We start from the raw sequence: 21,467 nt of genomic DNA, 5'->3' as shown, positions 1-21,467 counted from the left end.
AGTTCAATTTGATACAGTTTTCAATATTCCTACCTGAATCCTGGACATGAAGATCATCTTTTTCTTGACTGAATGAACTTCTAGGCCATGCTGTCCACGGGGGAAAGGTGAAGACTGTTGTAGCTGTCACCTCCACCACCGAACCGCCCATTAATATGAGAATCTGGATATTAATGCTTCTAGATATCCACTTCTTATTCAATTTATAATATTTTTTTCTTCATAGAATTTTTACAGCAAAAACTGCACCTACATCAGGAACATCTAGCTCAACTTCAACATCAGAATTCAAAGGCGAACTAGTTTGAAAATTAATATCAGGATCTCCAGGAAACTCGATCCCTGGATGCAGCTTCCCATCCATGTAGGCACACAATCTCCGACAGATCACTCTTCTTCACCCGATCCAGCCAACGAACTCGTTGTGCTCCCCGACGCCTCGTGCCGAATTGGGGGTCGCTGACGAATACCTTCTTGGCGGGGCAAGAGTCTGCCATCCTCATAACATGCCCCAGCTATCGTATCCTGCCGATGTCCGGTTCTCCGGACTTCCTGACTAAGAGCTTAGCAAGCTCTTAGTTCATCCTTCTTCTCCACACTCGAAGTCTTCTGGATCAAAGCAGACGATGAAAGCCGTAGTAGGCACGATTTCCCTGAACAATGCGTCTCAGGATTTCGATACTGACATCGTTATCCGAAGTTACGACAGTCCGAAGATAGCAGAACTCCTCTACCACCTCGAGGTTGTTGCCGTCGACTAACACGCTGCTGCCCACTCGGGCAGCAGCCAAGAAATTGAAAAGACCGGTAGAGAATCGTGCCGCGGATATCGTTGTCTAGCCCTGCGCTTCGTATGACACCTACCAAGGCTATATTGAACAGTAGACAGGAGAGTTCGTCTCCTTGCCTCAGACCCCTGTGAGATTCGAACGATTCCGACAGCATGTTCGATACTCTCACTTTGCACTGCACCCCATTCATGGTGGCCTTTAACAGCCGGATCAGCTTTCCAGGAAAGTGATGCCGCTACATTATGTTCCATAGCTCATTTCGATCTATGCTATTGTAGGCCGCCTTGAAATCTATAAACAGGTGGTGCGTCTGTCTGGATCTGGCGCTCTTGGCACTTCTGGAGGATCTGCCGTAGAGTGAAGATTTGGTCGGTGGTGGATTTGCCTCCAACAAACTCCGCTTAGTAGCTGCTGACGAGCTCTGTAACAAAGGGGGCAAGTCTGCAGAACAAGATCTGGGACAGGGTCTTATAGGCGGCATTAAGGACTGAAATGGCACTGATAGTTCGAGCATTCAAGTCTGTCGTCCTTTTTGAAGACTGGGTGAATGACGCTTAGTTTCCAGTCCTTCGGTAATTCTCCCTGTTCCCGGATTCTCGTGATCAGCTTGTGCATTTCGACGGTAAGCCTCTCCGGTCCCATCTTGAAGAGCTCGGCCGCCAGTCCAAGCCATCTCTAAACCTCTTCTCTAAACCATCATTCTTACCAGTCTCTAGACCATCATTAACAATACATTTTTACTTTACCATGTTCAACCGTCAAGCTGAACAGATAATGCTGTCGAGAGACACAACTAATATAGCGATAGATCTAAGTCACTGGTGCCCAGACAATAGCCAAGAAGCTCCAAGTCCTACAAAGATTTTACATCGGATTCTGAATGTCTTATCTAACGTAACTTCCCATCGTTTTACCTTGAAATATTTGAAGATTTTATAAATGAAGTAAATAATGTGGTATTTTTTCTATCGAATTGTTGATATTAGCTACATCAAACATCGACCGAGTAAAACACTGCCTTTTCAATATCAAACTTGTGCCAACGAAAAAAACATATGGAACCGCCCCTCATGCCATACCTTTATTTGCTAGCTTTAATTATAGTGAAAGTACAAGAGCGGATCTGCTGCATGATCCCGGTGCGGGCAAGGGAACAATCACAACGCTGCTTCTTCCAACGTTCCAGTTCAATTTGCTAAACAAAACTTCGCTCCAAAAATTCGGAAGAGTTTGTTGTTCCGATGTTGCTCTTCTAGTTCGCCGTTTTCAGCTTTTCCTTCCAGCGTTTAACGTTGACTACCGCTGCAAATACTATTATTTTTTATGGTTCGATTAATTAAAAATACGTAACGTTTTCTTAGCTTTTTTTGTTGTTGGTTTTGTTTTGGTTGCTGCTCTGTCTTTCTTTTTGCACAATCAAAGACGATCAGTGAAGGAACAGCGGGCTCCACACACCACATTGGACGAAACCTCAACCTCCAGAAGAAGCGAGCCACTTTCTTCCGTGTTAGAAAACGTGGACTTCCGTAAAGAAGAGAAGGAAAAGTCACTACACAAGTGGCAGCGGGGGCCTAAACATTTATTGGCAATCAGGCGTAACGATGACACAGCGTCGAAGAAGTGGCCGAGAGTACGCAACGTAAACGGGGCATTATAAAAACGGAGCATTACTTTTAAAAAAGCGAGAAACGAACCATTTGCAAGTCCACACTTTGCAATTAAAATCCTACAGTACCGCAGGTTGGTGCTACGGTTGTGTCTCCGGTGCGTTCGTTTGTACAATCAATGTCCACATTCAGCGCCAATGGTCAATTAGGTAACTGACATGTTTGAAGGCCCCCACCGTTTCTTGCTAACGAATCTGTCCATCCACCAAAGATGGTAGCTGGTGGTTACGTAAAGTGACGACACATCGACATCAGCGGAAGTAACCGAAGACCGCAATCAATCCCATGCCTGTGTCTCCAACATATTTCTGCGCCGCAGAGAAACTGTTTACGAGACATTTTTGACTTAATTATTTCATGTTTCTCCCGATCGGTACAACAGCGAATGGCACGCGTCATTTGTCGCCATTTTTTTTTTTCACTTTCCACCTCGAACATAGCTTCACTACGCGTACGATTTCGCATTTCGAACAAGCAACAGGTACCAGCGGCCAATCGATCACCGTTTCAAGATCATGATCATGGCGATCGCTAAGTGCGTTAGCCCTTTCGCCACCTTCACAGATCGATCGAGCTGGAATCTGTTTAATCGCACCATTTTAATGGATTGGTGTGTTAATCCGAGACCGAACCGCGTGCGAGGTGGGCATGAAGAATGCACACGCGTGTGTGCTGTAGAGCATTGAAGAAGTAACAGAAGTAAAAAAAAAACGGCTTCATTCACAAGTTTGGAGCGTTGTTTATGTTGCGAACGATACACGGGAATGTCGATAAATGCGGTTGTAACACAACCGAGGGCAAACTCCTGTGGCGTGGCGTGTTGTTACAATAAGCATCGAATCAATCCATCGGCCGATCGAAGTCGGTGCAATTATTGTGCGCTCGAAAGTGTGCTATTGCGGTGAGCAACGAGTCATTCCAATGTTGAGTGGGCCCGGCAAATGTGTAATTTTGGGTTGCAGTTAATTTCTGTTTAATTTAGCGATTATTTACAGAGACGTATGCCGACGATTTGTGCCTGTACCGGACATTTATTTTGCCGCATAATATTTTGTGGTTTTTTGAAGAATGGAGCAATAGTTTGGTTTGGTCGAAAAACAGCATGTTCATGCACACTATGTTTCATTGCGTTGACTAAATCAGCTCGTATAGATGGTTACCAAACAAATAGTTTTTATCATCTGACTAACATTTTCATATAACATTTTCATGGTTTAATGCACATTTGATTGGTTGTTTCTTAAACCAGCATCGAAAAACAATCCAATATAACAAGTCAAAAGTAGAACAAAAGTCAGAACAAGTAAAATTGTTAAACGATATTTTATTTCTTGAATGTTTTATATCATCTAATAGTTGTATTACAAGGAATACGTCTGTTGGTTATAACCAATCACCTTTTAGTAAGTATTTTGCAATGAAATATGCTCTTCATCGTTGAATTGTTTAAGAATGACAAATAAATCCACATGAAAGGTATGAAACTATTCAAAATTATTGCTCCGGTAGCTCTACAGATAAAACACATAATTCCTTAAAACAATACGGAACACGAACAATAATATGGACCGGTCATTCTTATCAAAATGAATAAGAGATAAACTGCAGTGCACAACAGAAGTAAAAGTCCGTTGAATTTTGAAATCATGACCCGCATTCCTTGCGATGGATTTAAGTGACGCTGAATTAAAATATAAAAGATAATTGAAGAATATTTTTTTCTTGCCTTTTGCTTCTTTTATCATTACTTAGGTGTAATGCCTTTAATTTGTGCTGCTCGTTAAATTTGTGTAATGCAATGTATTAAGGGTTTTTTTATTGCAATTTTTAATATTAGGAGGTTGAGAATTCCATGATTTTAATCTAAAAGATGACCGCAAATTTGAAGTCGTCCAAAACTTCACCTATCTCGGGTCAAAAGTCAGCACCGAAAACAGCATAGAGACGGAGTTGATGATAAGCAAGTAAGTCAGCAAGCTCTGTTAGGAGGTTATTACACGGGAGAACATTATGTAACCTGAATTTGGATTTTATCTGTCAATATGAGCTTTTGACAGGAAAGTGCCGCCTACTCGTGTAAAATTTGAGCAGAAAAAAAGTTTTTCGTGGATATACGCTCTCAAAAAATTACAAGAGACAAATTATACACTTTCTTTTGTTATTTGCCATTCAATCCGGGACTATAACAACGCCTCGTGTTCCATTTGACAGATATTTGCCACCCAAAACGAAATCGGAATTGTGCTGAATGCTGAATTTCGATTTTCAGACCGGCATCTATCTGTCAAACTCGTTTTGAAGAAAATATGCCGAAACCGATGACAGCGTTTTCCATCGTGTGATAAAGGCTTTGCACGTTTCTTTATATTTAACTCAAAAACTGCAATACAAAGAAAGTGGTGCGCAGCAATGTTATTTAAGTTATCATTAAATGTACGAAATAGTGAATGCTATGGATCAAATAAAGTCGTGAGTAATTATAAAATTAAGCTTTAAAACTCGATCAGACGTAATACTAGTTCATCAGATCCAAGCAAGCAAAGCGTTAGTGTTAGTCCTCAGCTTCAAACATAATCTCGAATGATTCTACAATCCTCCAATTCAGCTTCAAATAAAAAAAAACAACCACAAAAATCATTCTTTTGCCAGCTAAAATCTATTAATCTCATCGACTCATTTGCGTCAGCCTAATCCAATGCTAGTGCTGTAAGGCAAAAGGCAGTCCCATCAGCAAAGAGCGAACCGATCGATTTCGCGGATGTTGTCGATCGCATTAAACTCGTGCGCTGGATGAAATTACCTTTTTTCCCTCCCCCAGATGTATTTACCCAAAACGGTAAGCTATAATACGCTTATCTACGCACGAAACCGTATAACACGGCTACGCTTTTCCATCCATCAACCGGTGGGCTGATTGGTGCGGAGATTTTTCCGATGGGAAATCTTTCTCCACTTCCCATCTTACTTTGACACCGTATAACCGTTTGGCTTCGGCTTTTGTGGCACAGCTCTCCCGCTACACATTTTGTTCTTTCCTTTTTTTTCCTGCCCCACCCTCATCGACTGACGGTGCACTCCGAGCGACTCGCGCACGATGCGGAAAGTATTTTTCCGTGCGAATATCTGGGTCGTACATTGTGCTGCTAATGCGGTCGACAGCAACAACAGCAGCCAACGACGAGTAGAAGGAAAAGCTGCGAGAGAACCGAGACTGAAATTTATGCGTTTGACCCATTTCCCCATTGACTGGCGGAAAATCCAGTAAAATTTCTTTGCCTACCACTGGCCGAATTCGTATGAGTTTGGGCTGTTTAGGCTTACGGCGGTACAAGACAAACCGACTACGGTTGCAAACGCACACACACACACACTGAGAGTTTCGATTACTTCATTAAGACGAAGTACAGTGATAATGGTAATTACGTAGAATTACCGGGATGGTTACTGTTTAATTACATACCAGCTACAGTACGAACCACTCCTAGATGCTTTAATTCCACCTAATTCACCAGCAGTCCAGGCTAACGCTAAACGAAGGCAGGCCTGGCATACCTCTACCGTTCTCTACCCCTTTCTCTTCACCTTAGTATCCTGATTTGCTAACTGTCTTCAGCGTATCTGATTGCATTTTTTTCCAGTGCGTGACGCATTTTACCACAACAAGCACTTTGCTAGTCAGCGTCCCTTCGCAGCCATGTTTCGTGCATTCGTTGGGAACGCAAATTCCTGTACCGGCGTTTAACTCACAGTTGTTTGATGCTTACGCTTTCTCACGTTTTAGTTTTAATTTGGAAGGAGAAAATATTTTTTACAAATTTAGAAATATCATTCATGAATAACGGAACTATTACAATAAATGACAAAATAATATTTTTAAATTATTATTCATTTATTTACAATTGAATATGACGGTCCAGTGCCGTATTGTCTTATTATTCATTTAATTACTTTATAATTTAATATCCATACAAAAGAGACGCTTTAAAGTAACGATTGCGTTATTGAAATTTGATTTTCCTTATGAAGAAAAATTACTCCAAGCTTTCCCATTCCTTTGTCTTATTCCCACAGTACCTTTCCCTTGCAACCCGATATGTTGGCTGCACATTCATCGAATGCCTGACGAGAGACAGTCGAAGCACATTTGCGCACATCAAATTTGCATAAATCAACCACGCACAAAACAAATAGCACACCAGACCTAAGGGCGCCCTTCCCTAGCGCGTATAAACTGCTTTTGCTGATGAATAAAAAGGACTCATTAGCAATCAGTTTGTGCAAAAACGCACTGATTTGCATCTACTTCCGATCGGTGGAGAAGGTGTACCAAACGCCCTTTTGTAATACGAAAAAAAAAAATCACCTTCACCTCACTCTATAAGCATTTGTGGCATTGGAACTTCAACTAGCAGGCAGGTGGCTAAAAAAGGCTTGAAAAAAAGAATAAATAATACTAAGCAAACGGTAAATAGTGAGCTTCCTTCCGGATGCGGAGAGTATGGCGAGAAACCCCCCCAAAAAAAAAAGCTCACATCAATCACTAACTTTACTCAACTAACTGATTGGTTTAAAAAGTGGTAAAAACACGCACACGTTAAATTGAGCTCAATATTTGTTATACCCACAATGATATTCGAACCTACGTTTTGCTGTTTCCCTTTTTAAATGCTTCCAGTTAACTCACTTTCAACGGCTAAAAACGAGCTGCATCGCTAATGAGACACAGTTTGCCAGCACTGGAAAGAGTTCTGCGTTTTTCACGATAGTTTATTTTTCCCTAACCAACCAACCAGCTCTCCTTCCCCCGCCAGGAGCATAGCAATGCGCACAACATAAGCACTCGGTGTATGCGTTAAATTATTTAATTAGACATAACATTCAGCACGCATTTCCGCGCCACCTTTTTTTTCACCCAGTTTCGTCCCGTCTCGGTGGTGAATGTTTCAAATGATTAAAGCTCATTCTCTTGTTTGCTGCTCGACTGCCCAGCCAGTGGCAGCTGGGCATGCTAGAATGGTTTGGATGGGAGTAAATGAAGCTTAAAGATGGGATTGTATTAAAAACAAACCATTTTTGCTGCAGTGTGCTTTGAAATATTTGTTCTCTTGATTAAAGACGAGTAGAAAAAAGCGCCTGAAAGTGTATTGGGTGAAACGTTTCACCAAAAAATTGTAAATTAATAATTCTTACTATTTTATCGTACAGAAAAATAAATTTTCTCACACAAAATTCAAATCTCATAAAATCTAGAAGCTCCAAAACTCGCATGAATCACATAAAAACATCAAACCGTCAACTCATCAAGCAACTGACTGACTGGAACAGGCAGCCACATCCGGCAAAAGGGTGTTTAAATGTTTCCATCAATAATTAAATTCAATAAATGCCGACAACAGCACACACACACACACACACACACGCAGTCTGCAGCTGGTGCACGCAATGATGCACCTAGCGTTTTCACTAAAACCAAACGATCCATGATGATTTGTTCGACAAAAAAAGCACAAAAAATTGCAACATCAACGAGCAAAAAACGGACGGTCTTAAAACAAAATTCGCCTCACTCTCTCCGCGTTGTCTTTCTTAGTTTTATTCACAGCACCATCGACACCAGCAACCAGTGTGCCGCCAATAATATGCAATGAAGCGGCTGGCTGGAGTGTGAGATGCGAAATTCAAGTAACTGGCGGGTCATGCAATTTTTGGTTCTTCCTTTTTTTTGGCGAACATCTTTTGCAATTTCTTTTGCTTCTGCTTACTTTCACAATTGTTCATCCACATCCCCCAAACGGACACACATCTAACTCCAGCATTGCAGGTCAATCGAAGGGTGATTGTGCGCTTTAAGATCCATAAAGCGGTTTCGGTTCCCAAGTCTGTGATATTGGGTGGAGAAAGAAAAAAAACCCCGATTGTTTCACATAGAAAACGAAGGGAACCGAACGGAGGAGACCACAAACGAGGGGTATACAGAAAAAAAAACAAAAAGAAAATCTCTAATCATTAGTTTTGGGGGGAAGCTTTGCTTTCCGTGCGGAGATGTACAATTTCATTTTCTATTTTACGACGCTGGCCGAAAGGTAATAATATTATGACACTGTTACACAACCGCAAAATTTGATATCGAACGTGGTTGTTACTGCGGTACCGTCTCGGTGAACTGTTTGATAAAAGTTAAAAGTTAACTGGACCGATTATTGCATGCTGTTTCCCCATCTGAGTGTGAAGCAAACAGGCTAACGATAACAGAAATTTCACCAGAAATGGAACTAAAGTTGGGTTTTTGGAGCTTTATGGAATGTTTGTAACGTAATTGGTCTTAGTTTATTTAATTGAATTTTTAAAAATATTGCTTAGGTTATGCAAAGACAAATGATTTGCAATGTTTCACTATCATTTTCGCTTGTATTTTGTCTGATTGCAAAATTGATCGTTTTTCTAGCACCCAAAAGAATCGATAATGATATAAGTAAATAATTTAATAAAATAAAAGCTAACAAGACCGATTTCGTAGCATTTTAACGAGACTATCGCGCATGTAAAATAACTCAAATATTTTCTTTTCTGTAATCAACGAAAAAAACAGGCAAACGTAACTTTATACCATACAGTGTAAGCGGTGTGTACTTTGCATTGCATACATCGCGGCGCTTACATTCGCATCTGCATCAATCAAACTGCACTTACCTTTCAGCGGTGTCTTGGCAGGTAGCGTTCCATTGGCCGTGCCGTTCCGCTTCAGCAGCATATTGCGCTTCGACGGTGGCGATGCCTTCAGCTGCTCCGGCACAAGCTGAATCGAGGCGTTTGTTATGTTGGGAGATATACGTTTCTCTGTGAATAGAGCAAACCAAACAAATAAAAACAGACGTTAAACCAGTCGCGTAAAACTCGTTAGCGTGAACGCGTAAAGTCAACACATATAGGAAAGTATTCGTTTGGAAACAATATCGTGAAGAACTGCTTCGTATACAACTTTTCATAAAATCATTAGTATTCAAATGTTGCTTTTCCATTTTAATATCGCGCAATAATCTTAAAACAGTTCCTCGAAATAGATATAAGTTTGACACCTCTGCATTGAAGTGATTTTCTTCTTGCAATGCACCGAGTATACATTCAGGCGCACACGTTGCTAGGAAAGATACCGAAACGCTTTCTGCTTGCTGCACGTTGCGTTTTCATTTTCCACACCGGATACAGTGGATTTCTGTTCAAATTGACTAGCCGTAGAGAGTCTAAATTGTAGTGTGAATTCTACTTCATAAATCAGTGCTTCCGGTAACGAATCGTCCTAGAGAGGCCAAAACTATTACGTGAAATATCAACGAAAATTTATTTTACGTCGTACATTTCCGGGACTAAAATTTATTTTCTGTAATTTCCTCCTACAGCACTAAAAGCATTTGACATTTATTTAGCGTTGTATGACTTGTATTATTTGCAATGTATCCAGATTTTAAAGCTCTTATTTGTGCATGCAAGCTCTTAATGTGCAAAACCCAAATATCAAAACCGAAGGCTACAGATCGCTGACCAAACCATCCGTAACAGTGGCAAAACCTGCATCAGATATGGGCTAAGATCAAATCTCGTTTTCATCTCCATCAAGCGCCAAATCACCATGCAGACCCAATTACACTTTTCCTCCGGCGACTGTCCGGAACGGAAAGACCGTCGGTGATAGGCAGAATCACACACACACAAACTATCGACCAGATACGATCGGCTGCTTCGTCTACAGGTCGGCATGGTTTACATTCCCGTAGAAGGAAAGCACAGTTACAGACTATTCAATTCCCGATAATTCAGTCTTCTCCAATGTCATAAGAGCGCTACACTCGTCCAATAGCGTCAGATCTTCGGACTAACCAAATCGGATAAACAAAAAGCAAAAAAAAACATGCAGTAGTATCTCGCTTCACAGTTGTAACATCCTCGTAACAGTGCCTCCCAATCGTTTCTCAATTCTACTACAGCTCCAGAGTATGGAGCATAAAAATTCGATTCGCAGTAATGCAACCCGAAGGGCGTAAAACAAACACTGGGAACTCTTCGTCGAGCCAATTTCGCTTTGCTCCAGAAACCAACATGGAGCGGGAAAATCAAATCATGAATAAATTACACATCCCTTCCCCATACACCTGCCAGCTAACCTACCGTGTAACATACTGTCCATTGACCAATGCTACAGTGACATGTGTTTGTCCGCTGGACGTCAGGTGGTCAGAAACTAAACGATCTCTTCCCTGACAGCTTTAACAAAAACTACCACTACCAAGCAATACAACAACAAACAAGATGGAGCTTCCTTTCTCTGCCAACCACTCTATCGCTCAGAACTGCGCTGAGGACCGATGGACGGAGGAGCGCGAAACTGTTTCATTCACAGTTCCAGTGCGCTGAACACATTCTCGCTTGATGGTGACGATTGGCCCCGATGGGACCTGTTTTTTGCCATTAGCTCATCTCGGCTTCCATCCATTCAGGTATCATGTATCAACTGTGCACCACCGGCTAGACCAAGTCGGCGAAACATCAACGAAACTAAACAAGACACAAGCACGCAGCGTGTAAATAGCGATCTCGGCCGGTGGAAGTGTTTCACATCGGCAATTATAGCACGTTCACTTCCTCTAACCACATTATCTCCATATTGCAACCGAGCTTACTTAAACAGGGTTGTTATTATTAAAGCTAAAAAGGAGAAAACACGCTCGTTTGCTGTGAGGTTGTTTGCCATACTTGAGGAAAAGGATTTTAATTTTTAATTATTGAACCATTTAACATCCTGTAATATGAGATGCGTAGATCAATGCTATCGGAAATAACCTCAAAAAGTGTACACTTAACATAAGCAAATAAATAAAACTCCATGTTCCAAGTAGCGCGATGAAAAGTGCATCACCGACCGAGCACCAATTTAAAATGCATTTTTCATTCTATTCCATCCACAGGGTGTTTCTTATTCTTCTCCGACTGTTCGCTTGCCTTACTCCACACGGCAAACGGAAACAGATGCCGGTCAAACAATATGCGAACGAAAAAACCCCATCATGCTCATGAGGCATGGGGAAGAAATAGTTATGCAAGCCGGAGCGATTTTCCTCTGCGATTTGCGACGCAATCCGATGCAATTCTTGCATTGTGCATTCTTCTGCTTCTCCCCGATCTTCCCTCATCGTTGCATGCTCGTTCGGTGTGGTACGGAATGGAAAAGAAAAAGATGTTCTGCATCTCACCGCTGCACACAACCTACATACAATAGATGCTGGTTCTTCTACCTTTACCTTCCAAGTCATCGTGCAAGCTGGCACTGCTCACTTGCCCCACTAAAAAAAAAGGTGCATTTTCTCTGTGAGTATAAAAGAAATCTATCCGTCTTGTGGGCTTCATGTTTTCCTATCTGGCCAAAGATACATCACCTAGCTCGGTGAATGCATTATGACAAGCTGAAAGCACCCCACACGGTGGTGCTCTATTTGGATTCTCGCAACTACCCGTATTACGGAAGCGCCAGGTCCAGGCTTTGAGCGAGAGGAACACTTGGAACTTGAAATCCACCAAGGAACAGTATGGCGTCTCGTGGAGCGTGAAATGTGCCAAGCTAACGACCAGCTGACCGACCCCTCCGTGCTAACGGAATTGGCCAAACACACACACCAAAACTTCAGCCAACAACGCTGAACCAGGCAAAGGGCCAACACAATATTCCCTCACTGCTTTTGTCGTGCACTGAATGGGTGAAAAAACTAAACCGGAAAGCATAAAGTAATTCGCCCTGAGTTTAACCTCCTTCACCCGTTCGTATTGCTGTCCCGATGATTCTACCGGCGTTCCAGAACCGGCATGCCTTCTCATGGGTATGGTTCCTTCTACAGCGGGTGGTATTATTATTGCAACTTTCCCCTACCGCCACAGCAGTCTCGTGCCCTGATCTTCGACGGTAGAGAAAACCAGTTGGCCTTCGGTTGGCTGTAGGTCGAGCGGCAATGTGCCACTCTGCCACAGCATACAACACAACTCCCTGGGTGCCATTTTATTCCTCTCGGGCCATCGAAGAGAGTGGATGCAAATTTGCTTTTTAACCGGTCCCTCTGTCCCTCCCACCATATCACCAGGACCTTCACCATCATAACATCTCTCGGCGATTGAATGGATGAGCGTAATTTATGAAGAAAAAAAAAACCAGCAACTACCCTGATGATACTGCTACAGGAAATGGGATTTTCTGTGGACGGGAGAGAACAACTACGACGACAACGGGGAAGAAAGTTGAAATGGTCCGAGATGGTCCGATGGGTTTTCCCCCCGACTCTATCTAGCCATCGCTAACCATCTCGGCTAATGGAAACTGACAATAATCTAGGTGACCAACTCGTGCTCGGGGTCGGGGTGATGTTGACCGTCACGGGAAAGCTGTCCCAAAGAATCTTGCATATTACTTACGCAAAGCGGCCGCTGCCCGGGCTGCACTACTGCGCGCCGGTTGTGCACCATTCGTCTTTGACGGCGGTCCCAGGTCGCTGGATGAAGAATTAATTGTGCGCACATCTCGCTTTTTGGCTGGTCCTGGAGAGCAGGTGAAAGAAAAAAGAGAGAGAGACACACGAATATAATAGACGTATAAAATGTGGCTTGTAATATTTACATTTACTCTTGATTATTCTCGCGCTACACTTAAGATACACTTTTCACAAGGCTGTTCCCAACCTCACAAGACAAGAATAATTGAAAGAAAGATGAATGTACAACTAGATATTTAAACTAGCAGCTGTATTCAACGAACCAGCGGTTTCCGATACCATCACACCAATCGTATTTCTCTGCCCTCGTATAAATAAACACATATTATTTTCCCATTATACACAGGAACGAAACTAATAGGGCTAAGCAGCGGAACCAGCCTACCATCCGAAGATCCGTATTAACATAATCGTGCCCCAGGACAATCTCTTGGGGAATAACACCAACGAGAACTTCTCCATTGTACTGTCAGATTAGATATTTGCAAATTTATTGGTGTCTCTCTGTAGGTGATTCGAGTATTCCTTAAGGCCTGGGAAACTTGCTCCTCTGCACGCATCGTCGTACGCAGCGTTGTCCTCAAGCAGACACTATCTTACATCTGGTCATGCGATACTTCAGTTTTCCTCCTCTCCCTTAGCTTCGTAGATGACCGAACAATTATTCCTGACCCTAACCTAATTCGCAAGCTTGCCCTGTGTACCTTTCATCGAAAGATGAGGACAATCGGTTAGAGGTTTGTGTAAATCTTGTTGCGCTTCTACTGTACTGAGCATGATGATGCTGAATGCCTCAGACACTCACGCTGCCAAAGTGTAAGCGCGGGCGACTTGGCGAGGATCCGTTTTGAGGTTATGTCAAGAATTCAAGATCACGCGATGGCGGTCGCATGTCAGCCCCCGTTGTACACCGTGCACAAGGCACATTATTTGATCTACAATTTACACCCAAACACCATACGTTGGTTTGCTTGCGTTGGCAAAGAGCAGCTCTTGTGTCGCTCTAAAGGCATTAGGATTCCTTCACAGTAACGATATAGCTCTAGTGGAGTTAGCTTTTTTTTTCTGAGATTGAACACAGAACTACTCAATCTATTAGCTTCTTACCACCAACGGCACGATGCCCATAGCGATTAGACCATCCAAATAATCCGAACAACTTGGCGCTACACCACCGACGCATTCTCCGACCAGTTTCACCACTACGGGAACGGCGGAAGGAGATAGTTGGACCTTACTCTGGGCGTACAGGGCGTAATAAATAACGAGCTTATTACTTTTTGAACCAGTGGCGATGCTATCGGGCTTACCTCAAGACACTGGTCAAGCTAAACGTGGCGACGGCGGACCTACCGAACCGAATCGCGAACCGTACGGCGCAGATTTGACCCATCCACCCTCGCTAGTTATTAGAAAATTCTCTCAACTGTGTGGGATGACAGCTAAACCGGCCGAACCCTATAAGGAGATCCCAGCGCTTGTTTAGGTGCAGTTTCTCGATTGTTCCACATACAATCAGCAACAAACAGCCAAAACAAAAGCAACACACGGATGCGAATGTAACGCACCAGGGTAACAACCACCACAATTGAATCAAAATAGCGCTTTAATGAACTAATGCAATTTAATTTTATTCCACTTTCCACTCCGACCTCAGGGGGTCAACACAGCAGCTACCACCACCGCGTAGAGTTCAAAGACGTGGAAACCCACTTTATTCCCATCGTGTCCATTGTTGCCGGAAATCGTCACCTTGGCACCCTAACAGAGCAAACGGGGTGGGCTTTAAGATTATTCTAATTGCTTGCCGCTGCGACACAAACCCCAAGCAGTGGAGCAGAGTTCCAGATGTGGGCTTGCAAAGGGTTGACCGAAGCATTAGGCGTGAAAATTAGTTTTTTAACACTTTTTGGTAATTGAAATGAACCTGAGGTTGACTTTTTATCAACGATTTTAATTAAAGATTCGGCGACATTTATTCATTTATACTAATCAAGGTCATTTCTAATATATTTTTCGTTCAACAGTTGGTCAAAAAGGTCAAGTGAAATGATAATTTAATGCGCTACTTTTGTCCCAAAGTATGTGAGCCTGTTTGCCTATTCGAAATTGGAATTCGCTCAAGGTAAATCCCTCGATTAGATGGAAGTGGTTTGTCCGGAAAATACATGCACATATTTATCCGCTTCCATTATTCCAGTTTTCCCAAAAGGATGTAATTAAATGGTTCCTTGCGTTAGGGTTTTACGGTCAAATATTTGCACACTGGACAGGCGACTGGAAGTTGTGTTTCGAGCCATATCATCTGCTAGAAAGCTCCAATTGGCACATTTTGCGTACTGCTACCGTTCCCAACCAGCTGGTTTGCTCATTGGGCTGGTCTCCATAGCTCTGCCTATCTCCTACACTCACCCGCGGCCAAGGCCCACCACCAAGACTGCGCTCGAAACCGGTAATTAAAGACGCTTGGAGAAGGTGTTGCGAGTCCCGGGTTCGTCACAAGACATGAGGCTCAACCTCACCGACATCACATAATTATAGCCTACGGCACCGGCATCTTCACTACTTCCCGAGCTAGCGCTCCGCTTGGGTTTCACTTTAATTGCTAATCAATACGACGCCAAGCTCCAAATGCTCCAAAACGGGGGAGTTTCAGCGTCCGATTCTGTGTGTGTGTATCGAACGCTCGCTTGTAACGCTTGGCGCAGCCTGTACGTAAGTGCGGTGAGTGATATGGAAATGTACTTTTGGCAGGACGTTTGCGATAGTGCGGGTGGCAATGACATGAATTCCGCGATATGGTGTGCTACTGGTAAAAGGCGTCACATTGCTACCGAAATGTGCAGAAGGACAAGTTCCAATTTACTGCTATCAATGTGGCGCGAGTTTGATTAAGAGCTCGGAAAACATGTGGTTTCTCGAGTTGAAGGATTTGTTCAAGAGTTGGGTGTGGATTAATGATATTGATCGGAAAAGACTGAAGTAGATTACGCTTGAGCTACAGAAACTCGTCTAGCTCCTGATTGTGTTTCTATTTTAAGATTCAATTCTTTGGTGAATGTTATATGCCATGGGTTAACTGAATCCTCTGATTGTCTTATAAGTTTTGGTCACAAAAAATCCTACTTGAGATGAGATTACAACAAATCACAATCTGACTGGAGATCGTCTCCAGTCAAATTTATTTTAAAACTAATCTTGTTGGATCTATTGTAATATAAATAAACTTGAAGAATTACTACATCTTAAACAGCTGTACGAAATTCTGGTTTCATTCGGTACATTGGAAGAGCTAAATTGGTTGATGCATTGATAAGAAAAAACTCCCATTCTTATCGACACCTCAAAAAGCGCTCACGTTCACACGCACCACTTCAACAAAAGATGTTCACAACAGAGAAAACTACATTCTCCTCACCTGATCTTTATTAGATTGCACCTTCTGAACTCGATTATGAACTTTGAAGCGTAACCCTTTTCGCGGGCGTCGAGAGTGACATGGATGTACACGATTAAACTTGCTTTCCTCCCAGCTTAATTGCACTAACAAGAGCAATTTCAAAATCGACCCAAACCGCTTCGGGTCTCAGTAACAAAAGTAGTCCAAAGTCAACGAAGGGATTGTTTGGTTGAAGGTGCGAGAGCCAGACGACCACTGATGCTACCGTGTCGTTGAAATGCCTTTTTTTTTGCATCACATCCCACCATCACTCACCTGACGATGGACTCCCAGGCGCACAAATTGGCTGGAAATGAATTTGCATAATTGACGTTTATTAAAGCATACGCGCTCTCGCTTTTCGCGAATCAAAACGGACAAAAAATCTCGTATCTGCACGTCTCTGATTTTACCTTTCCAGGTTTCAGGTTGGCCTTACACTCAGCCTAACAACTGTGTCTGTGAATATGTACTTGGTTTGCTTCCATCCTCTCGTGATTTTGTGTTGGCGTTTTTGTCCTCTTTCTCTCTCTCTGTACTGCACAATGAATTATATGTTTAGTTTTGCATTTTCACAGCTTTGATTTCGGTGCACAATCCCACACATCATCGTTGGCGGTGCAGCATACAAAGTTACACTTTTTTTTTTGCAACTCTCACTGCACCGTGCCATAGCGCAAATGGCGTGTAAATGAATTATAATTTTTATGCATCTGGAGCATACACGTTCGACGTTCGTATATGACGAGTGTCGACCACACCAGACACACCATTCACCGATGCCGAGAAACGGGAGAAACTTGCATAAAAACGATCCTCCTTTTTTGCGGCGCAACCAAAACTCAAACCAACCCGCAATACCAACTCCGAAGGCCAGTCAATGAGCGTCCTCTGATCGATGATTGGAATTTTGCACTTGTACACGCTCTTCTACCATCATCTTGCCATCTTTTGAGGCTGTTCATTCGCCGCACACGCATGTGTGGTGCGGTACTGTCTGCGGGTTAAGATTTTGCTTGATGGGCGCAAGCAAAAAAATTGACAGACAAATATCACATTCACTGCTCCTTGAGCGGTGTGACGAACGGCTTTACATCGAGGAAAGTACGGTACACGGCAAAATCCATCCATCAGGGCTGACTTTTACAGGTTAAACATACCCTCCGGACATTAAAAAAAAAGCTCAACCAGACCAACCAAGTTGTAGAAAGTGATTTTTCAATAGCAAAAATGAAGCTTGTATCCAGTTTTTTATTAACTTCCAATTTTTGCTACAGATCGGTGGACTTGAAGGAATTTGACATAAGAAGTATGGACGAAGAAACATTGGCACAGTGCAACGATAACGATCTGTAATGTTGGAAAATGTTTTTAATTGTTTATTTAATTGGGACTTTTGGCGAAGCAGCAGTTATAAAAGACTCGTCCCTTTATCGATGAAACCAAAAATTTATGCTTTTACTATAAAAACTTTACGCCCTTCTACAAACGAAAGGTTTTGGAAACTACAAATTCGCTCTGATGTCTTCGATTACTGCTGACTGGTCATCGAAATACTCATAGTAAAGCAATTTTTTTGCAATCTTCGACGCACTAGTATCTTCAGCGCAATCTTCGGTGCACGACGGGCTCTTCGTTAACTCCGGCGCACTAGCTCAGGTTATCATCGCCAGATTTTTAAGTATGCTACGGCAGCATACCGCATTTACAATCGGGCAAGATATTCTCTTTACTTCAGTTGAGTTTTTACTATGTTAAAAACTCCACAAAAAACTGGATCTTCAACTGCTGACAATGCCGCCGACATCTGTCCCCTCTTCGCAGAGCATTTCGCCAGCAAGTTTTCTAGGAGTCTGGGCGAATTGTCCTCAACCTCATTATCTAACGATGCTCATGCTCCGGTTGATCTACCGAGTTACTTCTCCAGCATCATCGATGAAATATCCGCCCTCAATGCCCTAAACTCGCTCAAAATGTCTTATAGGCCCGAACCAGACGGAATTCCTGCATCTGTACTAAAAAAGTCCAGTGCAACGTTTGTTCCTCTTCTTAGAAAACTATTCCTCTTGTCTTTGTGTAAGTTCTGTTTTTCTTCCTTGTGGAAATTTGCTTGGCTTATTCCTATACATCAAAAAGGCAATAACTCGTCAGTCGTTAATTATCGAGGCATTTCCATATTATGAGCAATAGCCAAAGTGTTTGAAACAATTCTCCATTCCTATCTTCTGTATGTTACTCATGATCTTGTTGAGGTCGTTTACACAGATTTAAAATCTGCCTTTGATCGTATCCCACACTCACTCCTCGAATCCAAATTATCCTGTTTTAGCATCCATATCCCCTTACTTGCCTGGTTCCGTTCTTTCCTGTGTAACCATAGTTATCGAGTCTCGTTGAAAGGATCCTTTTCTTCTCCTTTTCCTTCAGGATCAGGCGTACCTCGAGGAAGTGTCTTAAGTCCACTGTTATTAGATTTGTATATCAATGATGTCAGTAATATCTTACCACCCGACTATTTCCTCTGTTTTGCTGACGACTTAAAAATCTTCTATCCTATGTTCTCTCCTCCTGACTGTGTTGTTTTTCAATCTATCCTTGACCGTTTTTGTGCACGGTGTATTCACAACCGTCTTTCCCTCTGTCCGACAAAATGTAGTGTTATTACGTTTACCCGGTCTCGCACCCCTTTTGTTCATCCTTATTCCCTAGACCAGGTTCTGGTTGATCGTGTTTCGGACGTCAAGGACTTGGGCATCTTGCTCGACAAGGGGCTCACTTTCTCACACCAGATTGACTCCATAATCAGCAAGTCGAGGAGGACTCCTGGTGTACTTAAACGTGTGGCCCGTGACTTCTCCGATGCTTGTTGTTTGAAGATTTTGTCCTGTTCACTGGTCAGATCGATGCTGGAGTATGGCTCGGTTATCTGGTCCCCGTCGGCAAGAATCCACATTGATCGAATAGAGCGGGTGCAGAGGTTCTTCACCAGGTTTGCTCTCCGGAAAATTCTTGGCGATCGATCCTCGGCTCTGCCCTGTTACGAGAACAGATGCCGGATGCTTGGTCTTGCGTCGCTTGAAGATCACCGTTCTATTTCCCAATCCTCATGTTGTTGCCGCACTTCTCCTTGTTTGCATCGATGCCCCTGCTTTGCTCATGCAAATCACTCAATATGTTCCCTCCCGCACCCTTCGAAATCGTCTCCCAATTTTTGTTGGCTTACGTCGCACTGCGGTGGGCCGTAAAGATCCCCTACTTATTGCCATCAAAACGTTTAATTCCTCGTTCCATCACTTTAGTTTTAACATATCCCAACTTTCTTTCCGTTCCCAGTTGTTATCCACTTCCTAGTCTTCCCTTCACTTCCCTATTTTCTGTTTTGTTTTCTTTTTTTGTCTTAGTTTAGTTTAAGATTAGATATAAACTACTTTTATAGCCAAGGGCAAACATATGAAATACATGAAATGAAATGAAATTCTCTTTAATTCTTAAGAAATATTTGAAATATCCTGTGGTAAAAGTAAATCATTCAATATACATCTGAAATGAATTCACAATCGGTAGACCCTATTTTCACATCCAAAGAAGCTGAATTTTCATCTTGGCTTAACGAACTCTAAGGTGATGCCGGCCATCGAAAATGGCTTACTAGACTGCCGATACCACGTAATTGGATAGTCAAGTCTTCACCACGGGGGGACGCGGCCCGAATGGGATTTGAACCCTGGCCCGGCCGTATGAAGGCCGGCGCTGCTGTCACCTATACCACAGGGCCGCCCCGAAAAGAAGCTTAATTTAAGCATTTAAATATCTGCCCAATAGTAAAACAAATCGAACGAAAGATCCTTACAATGTAAGAGGAAATGAATCCACCAGACGTGGATGGTCACAAATCTTCCACCAAACAATCCACGAACGCTGCCAAAGAAAGGAATTCTGCAAACATGTTTCCAACGCAAAACAAAGAGGGATAAATTTATCAGCTACTTTCCGGCCAATTGTTTTGTATGCAAATTTTCCACCAAGACACCCACCCTACCGTGCGGTTGCCCTCGCATAGTTCGAACAGTGGTCTGGCTCGCTACATACTTCGTACTGATGTAATAAAACTGTTTTCAACCAACTCGCCCGACTTTATGATGTTGCATCCGACCTTAGTTCTTTTGCTAACTCTTGTTGCAGTTGCGCCTGGTACTAGCTTTCAATCCACTTTGCCTTAACTTACCTCCCCGGCTACGTTTGCCGAAACTGCCGAACCGTTCCCGCTCGATGACCTGCGTGTGAACGTAGCGCTCCGAAGCTGACCGGCTCAGCTTCTCCTTCGAACCGTGTGCTCCCATGGTGGGATTATTGTTTCCTGTACCACTGCTACTGCCACTGCTACCACCGATGTTCTTCCCAGCCCCAGCACCGTCGATCCAATATCCAACTCATTGAACTGTCCGGCACATAAATAAAACACTGCAGCCGCACACGCTTATCGGGAGGGGGGCCGCCAAACAGTTTCACCACTGATATCTACGATGGTACACTTTACGCTAACGAAGACGTCATTCTGTGTGATGGTTTAACACCGTGGTACACTACAGCGCTGCATGCGGCAGGCTAATTAGCGCTCGTTTTATCCTGACATTGGAGGTGACACACTGTCACGTAGACTTAACTCTTTCACTTGCTTTAGACTAATCCCAAGGTAGCTTTTGTTGTACCCACCAACGGGGACCGAAGCGTTTAGGACTACTCTTCCGATGCCCGTAACTCAGCAGCGTTCGACGAAATTCCAAGAGCTCTTTGCGGTGCCCAAAGGTCGACCCCGGGCTGGACCCACAAACAAACGGTGAGAATGTTTCAGTTACTTTTTCCGGCTAGTTAATTGCCAAACACCGGCCAACCGAAAATGGCAATGAAATGGCGAGGATAAGTTTTACGCCACGCCAACGAAACGAGCCATCTGTCTGCAACCGTCCAAAGTGTCAACAACAAACAGGCCAGTTGGTTTGGTTCGGTGTTAATTATCTCGTACACTGAGCTCGCTGGCCCA

The 21,467-nt window shown here is 43.0% G+C and overlaps 2 protein-coding genes across 2 annotated transcripts in view; one reads left to right on the top strand and one right to left on the bottom strand.

The window, feature by feature from the left end:
• The window catches only part of LOC126565520 (transmembrane protein 242), a 479,972-nt gene that overhangs the window by 130,194 nt on the left and 328,311 nt on the right, over positions 1–21,467 (top strand). The window lies entirely within an intron of this gene.
• Positions 1–21,467, bottom strand: part of LOC126565936 (uncharacterized) — a 111,703-nt gene that overhangs the window by 30,653 nt on the left and 59,583 nt on the right. The window contains exons 5-6 of the mRNA XM_050223136.1: positions 12,911–13,033; positions 9,149–9,295 (exon numbers count right to left, since the gene is read on the bottom strand). Coding sequence (XP_050079093.1) covers positions 9,149–9,295; positions 12,911–13,033 — 270 coding nt within the window. The remainder of the gene's footprint in view (positions 1–9,148; positions 9,296–12,910; positions 13,034–21,467) is intronic.

This window comes from Anopheles maculipalpis, chromosome 3RL (genome assembly GCF_943734695.1).
Source record: "Anopheles maculipalpis chromosome 3RL, idAnoMacuDA_375_x, whole genome shotgun sequence".
NCBI classification, from domain to species: Eukaryota; Metazoa; Arthropoda; class Insecta; order Diptera; family Culicidae; genus Anopheles; species Anopheles maculipalpis.
The sequence above is the reverse complement of the archived record's forward strand: the minus strand, read 5'-3'. Positions and strand labels throughout refer to the sequence as shown.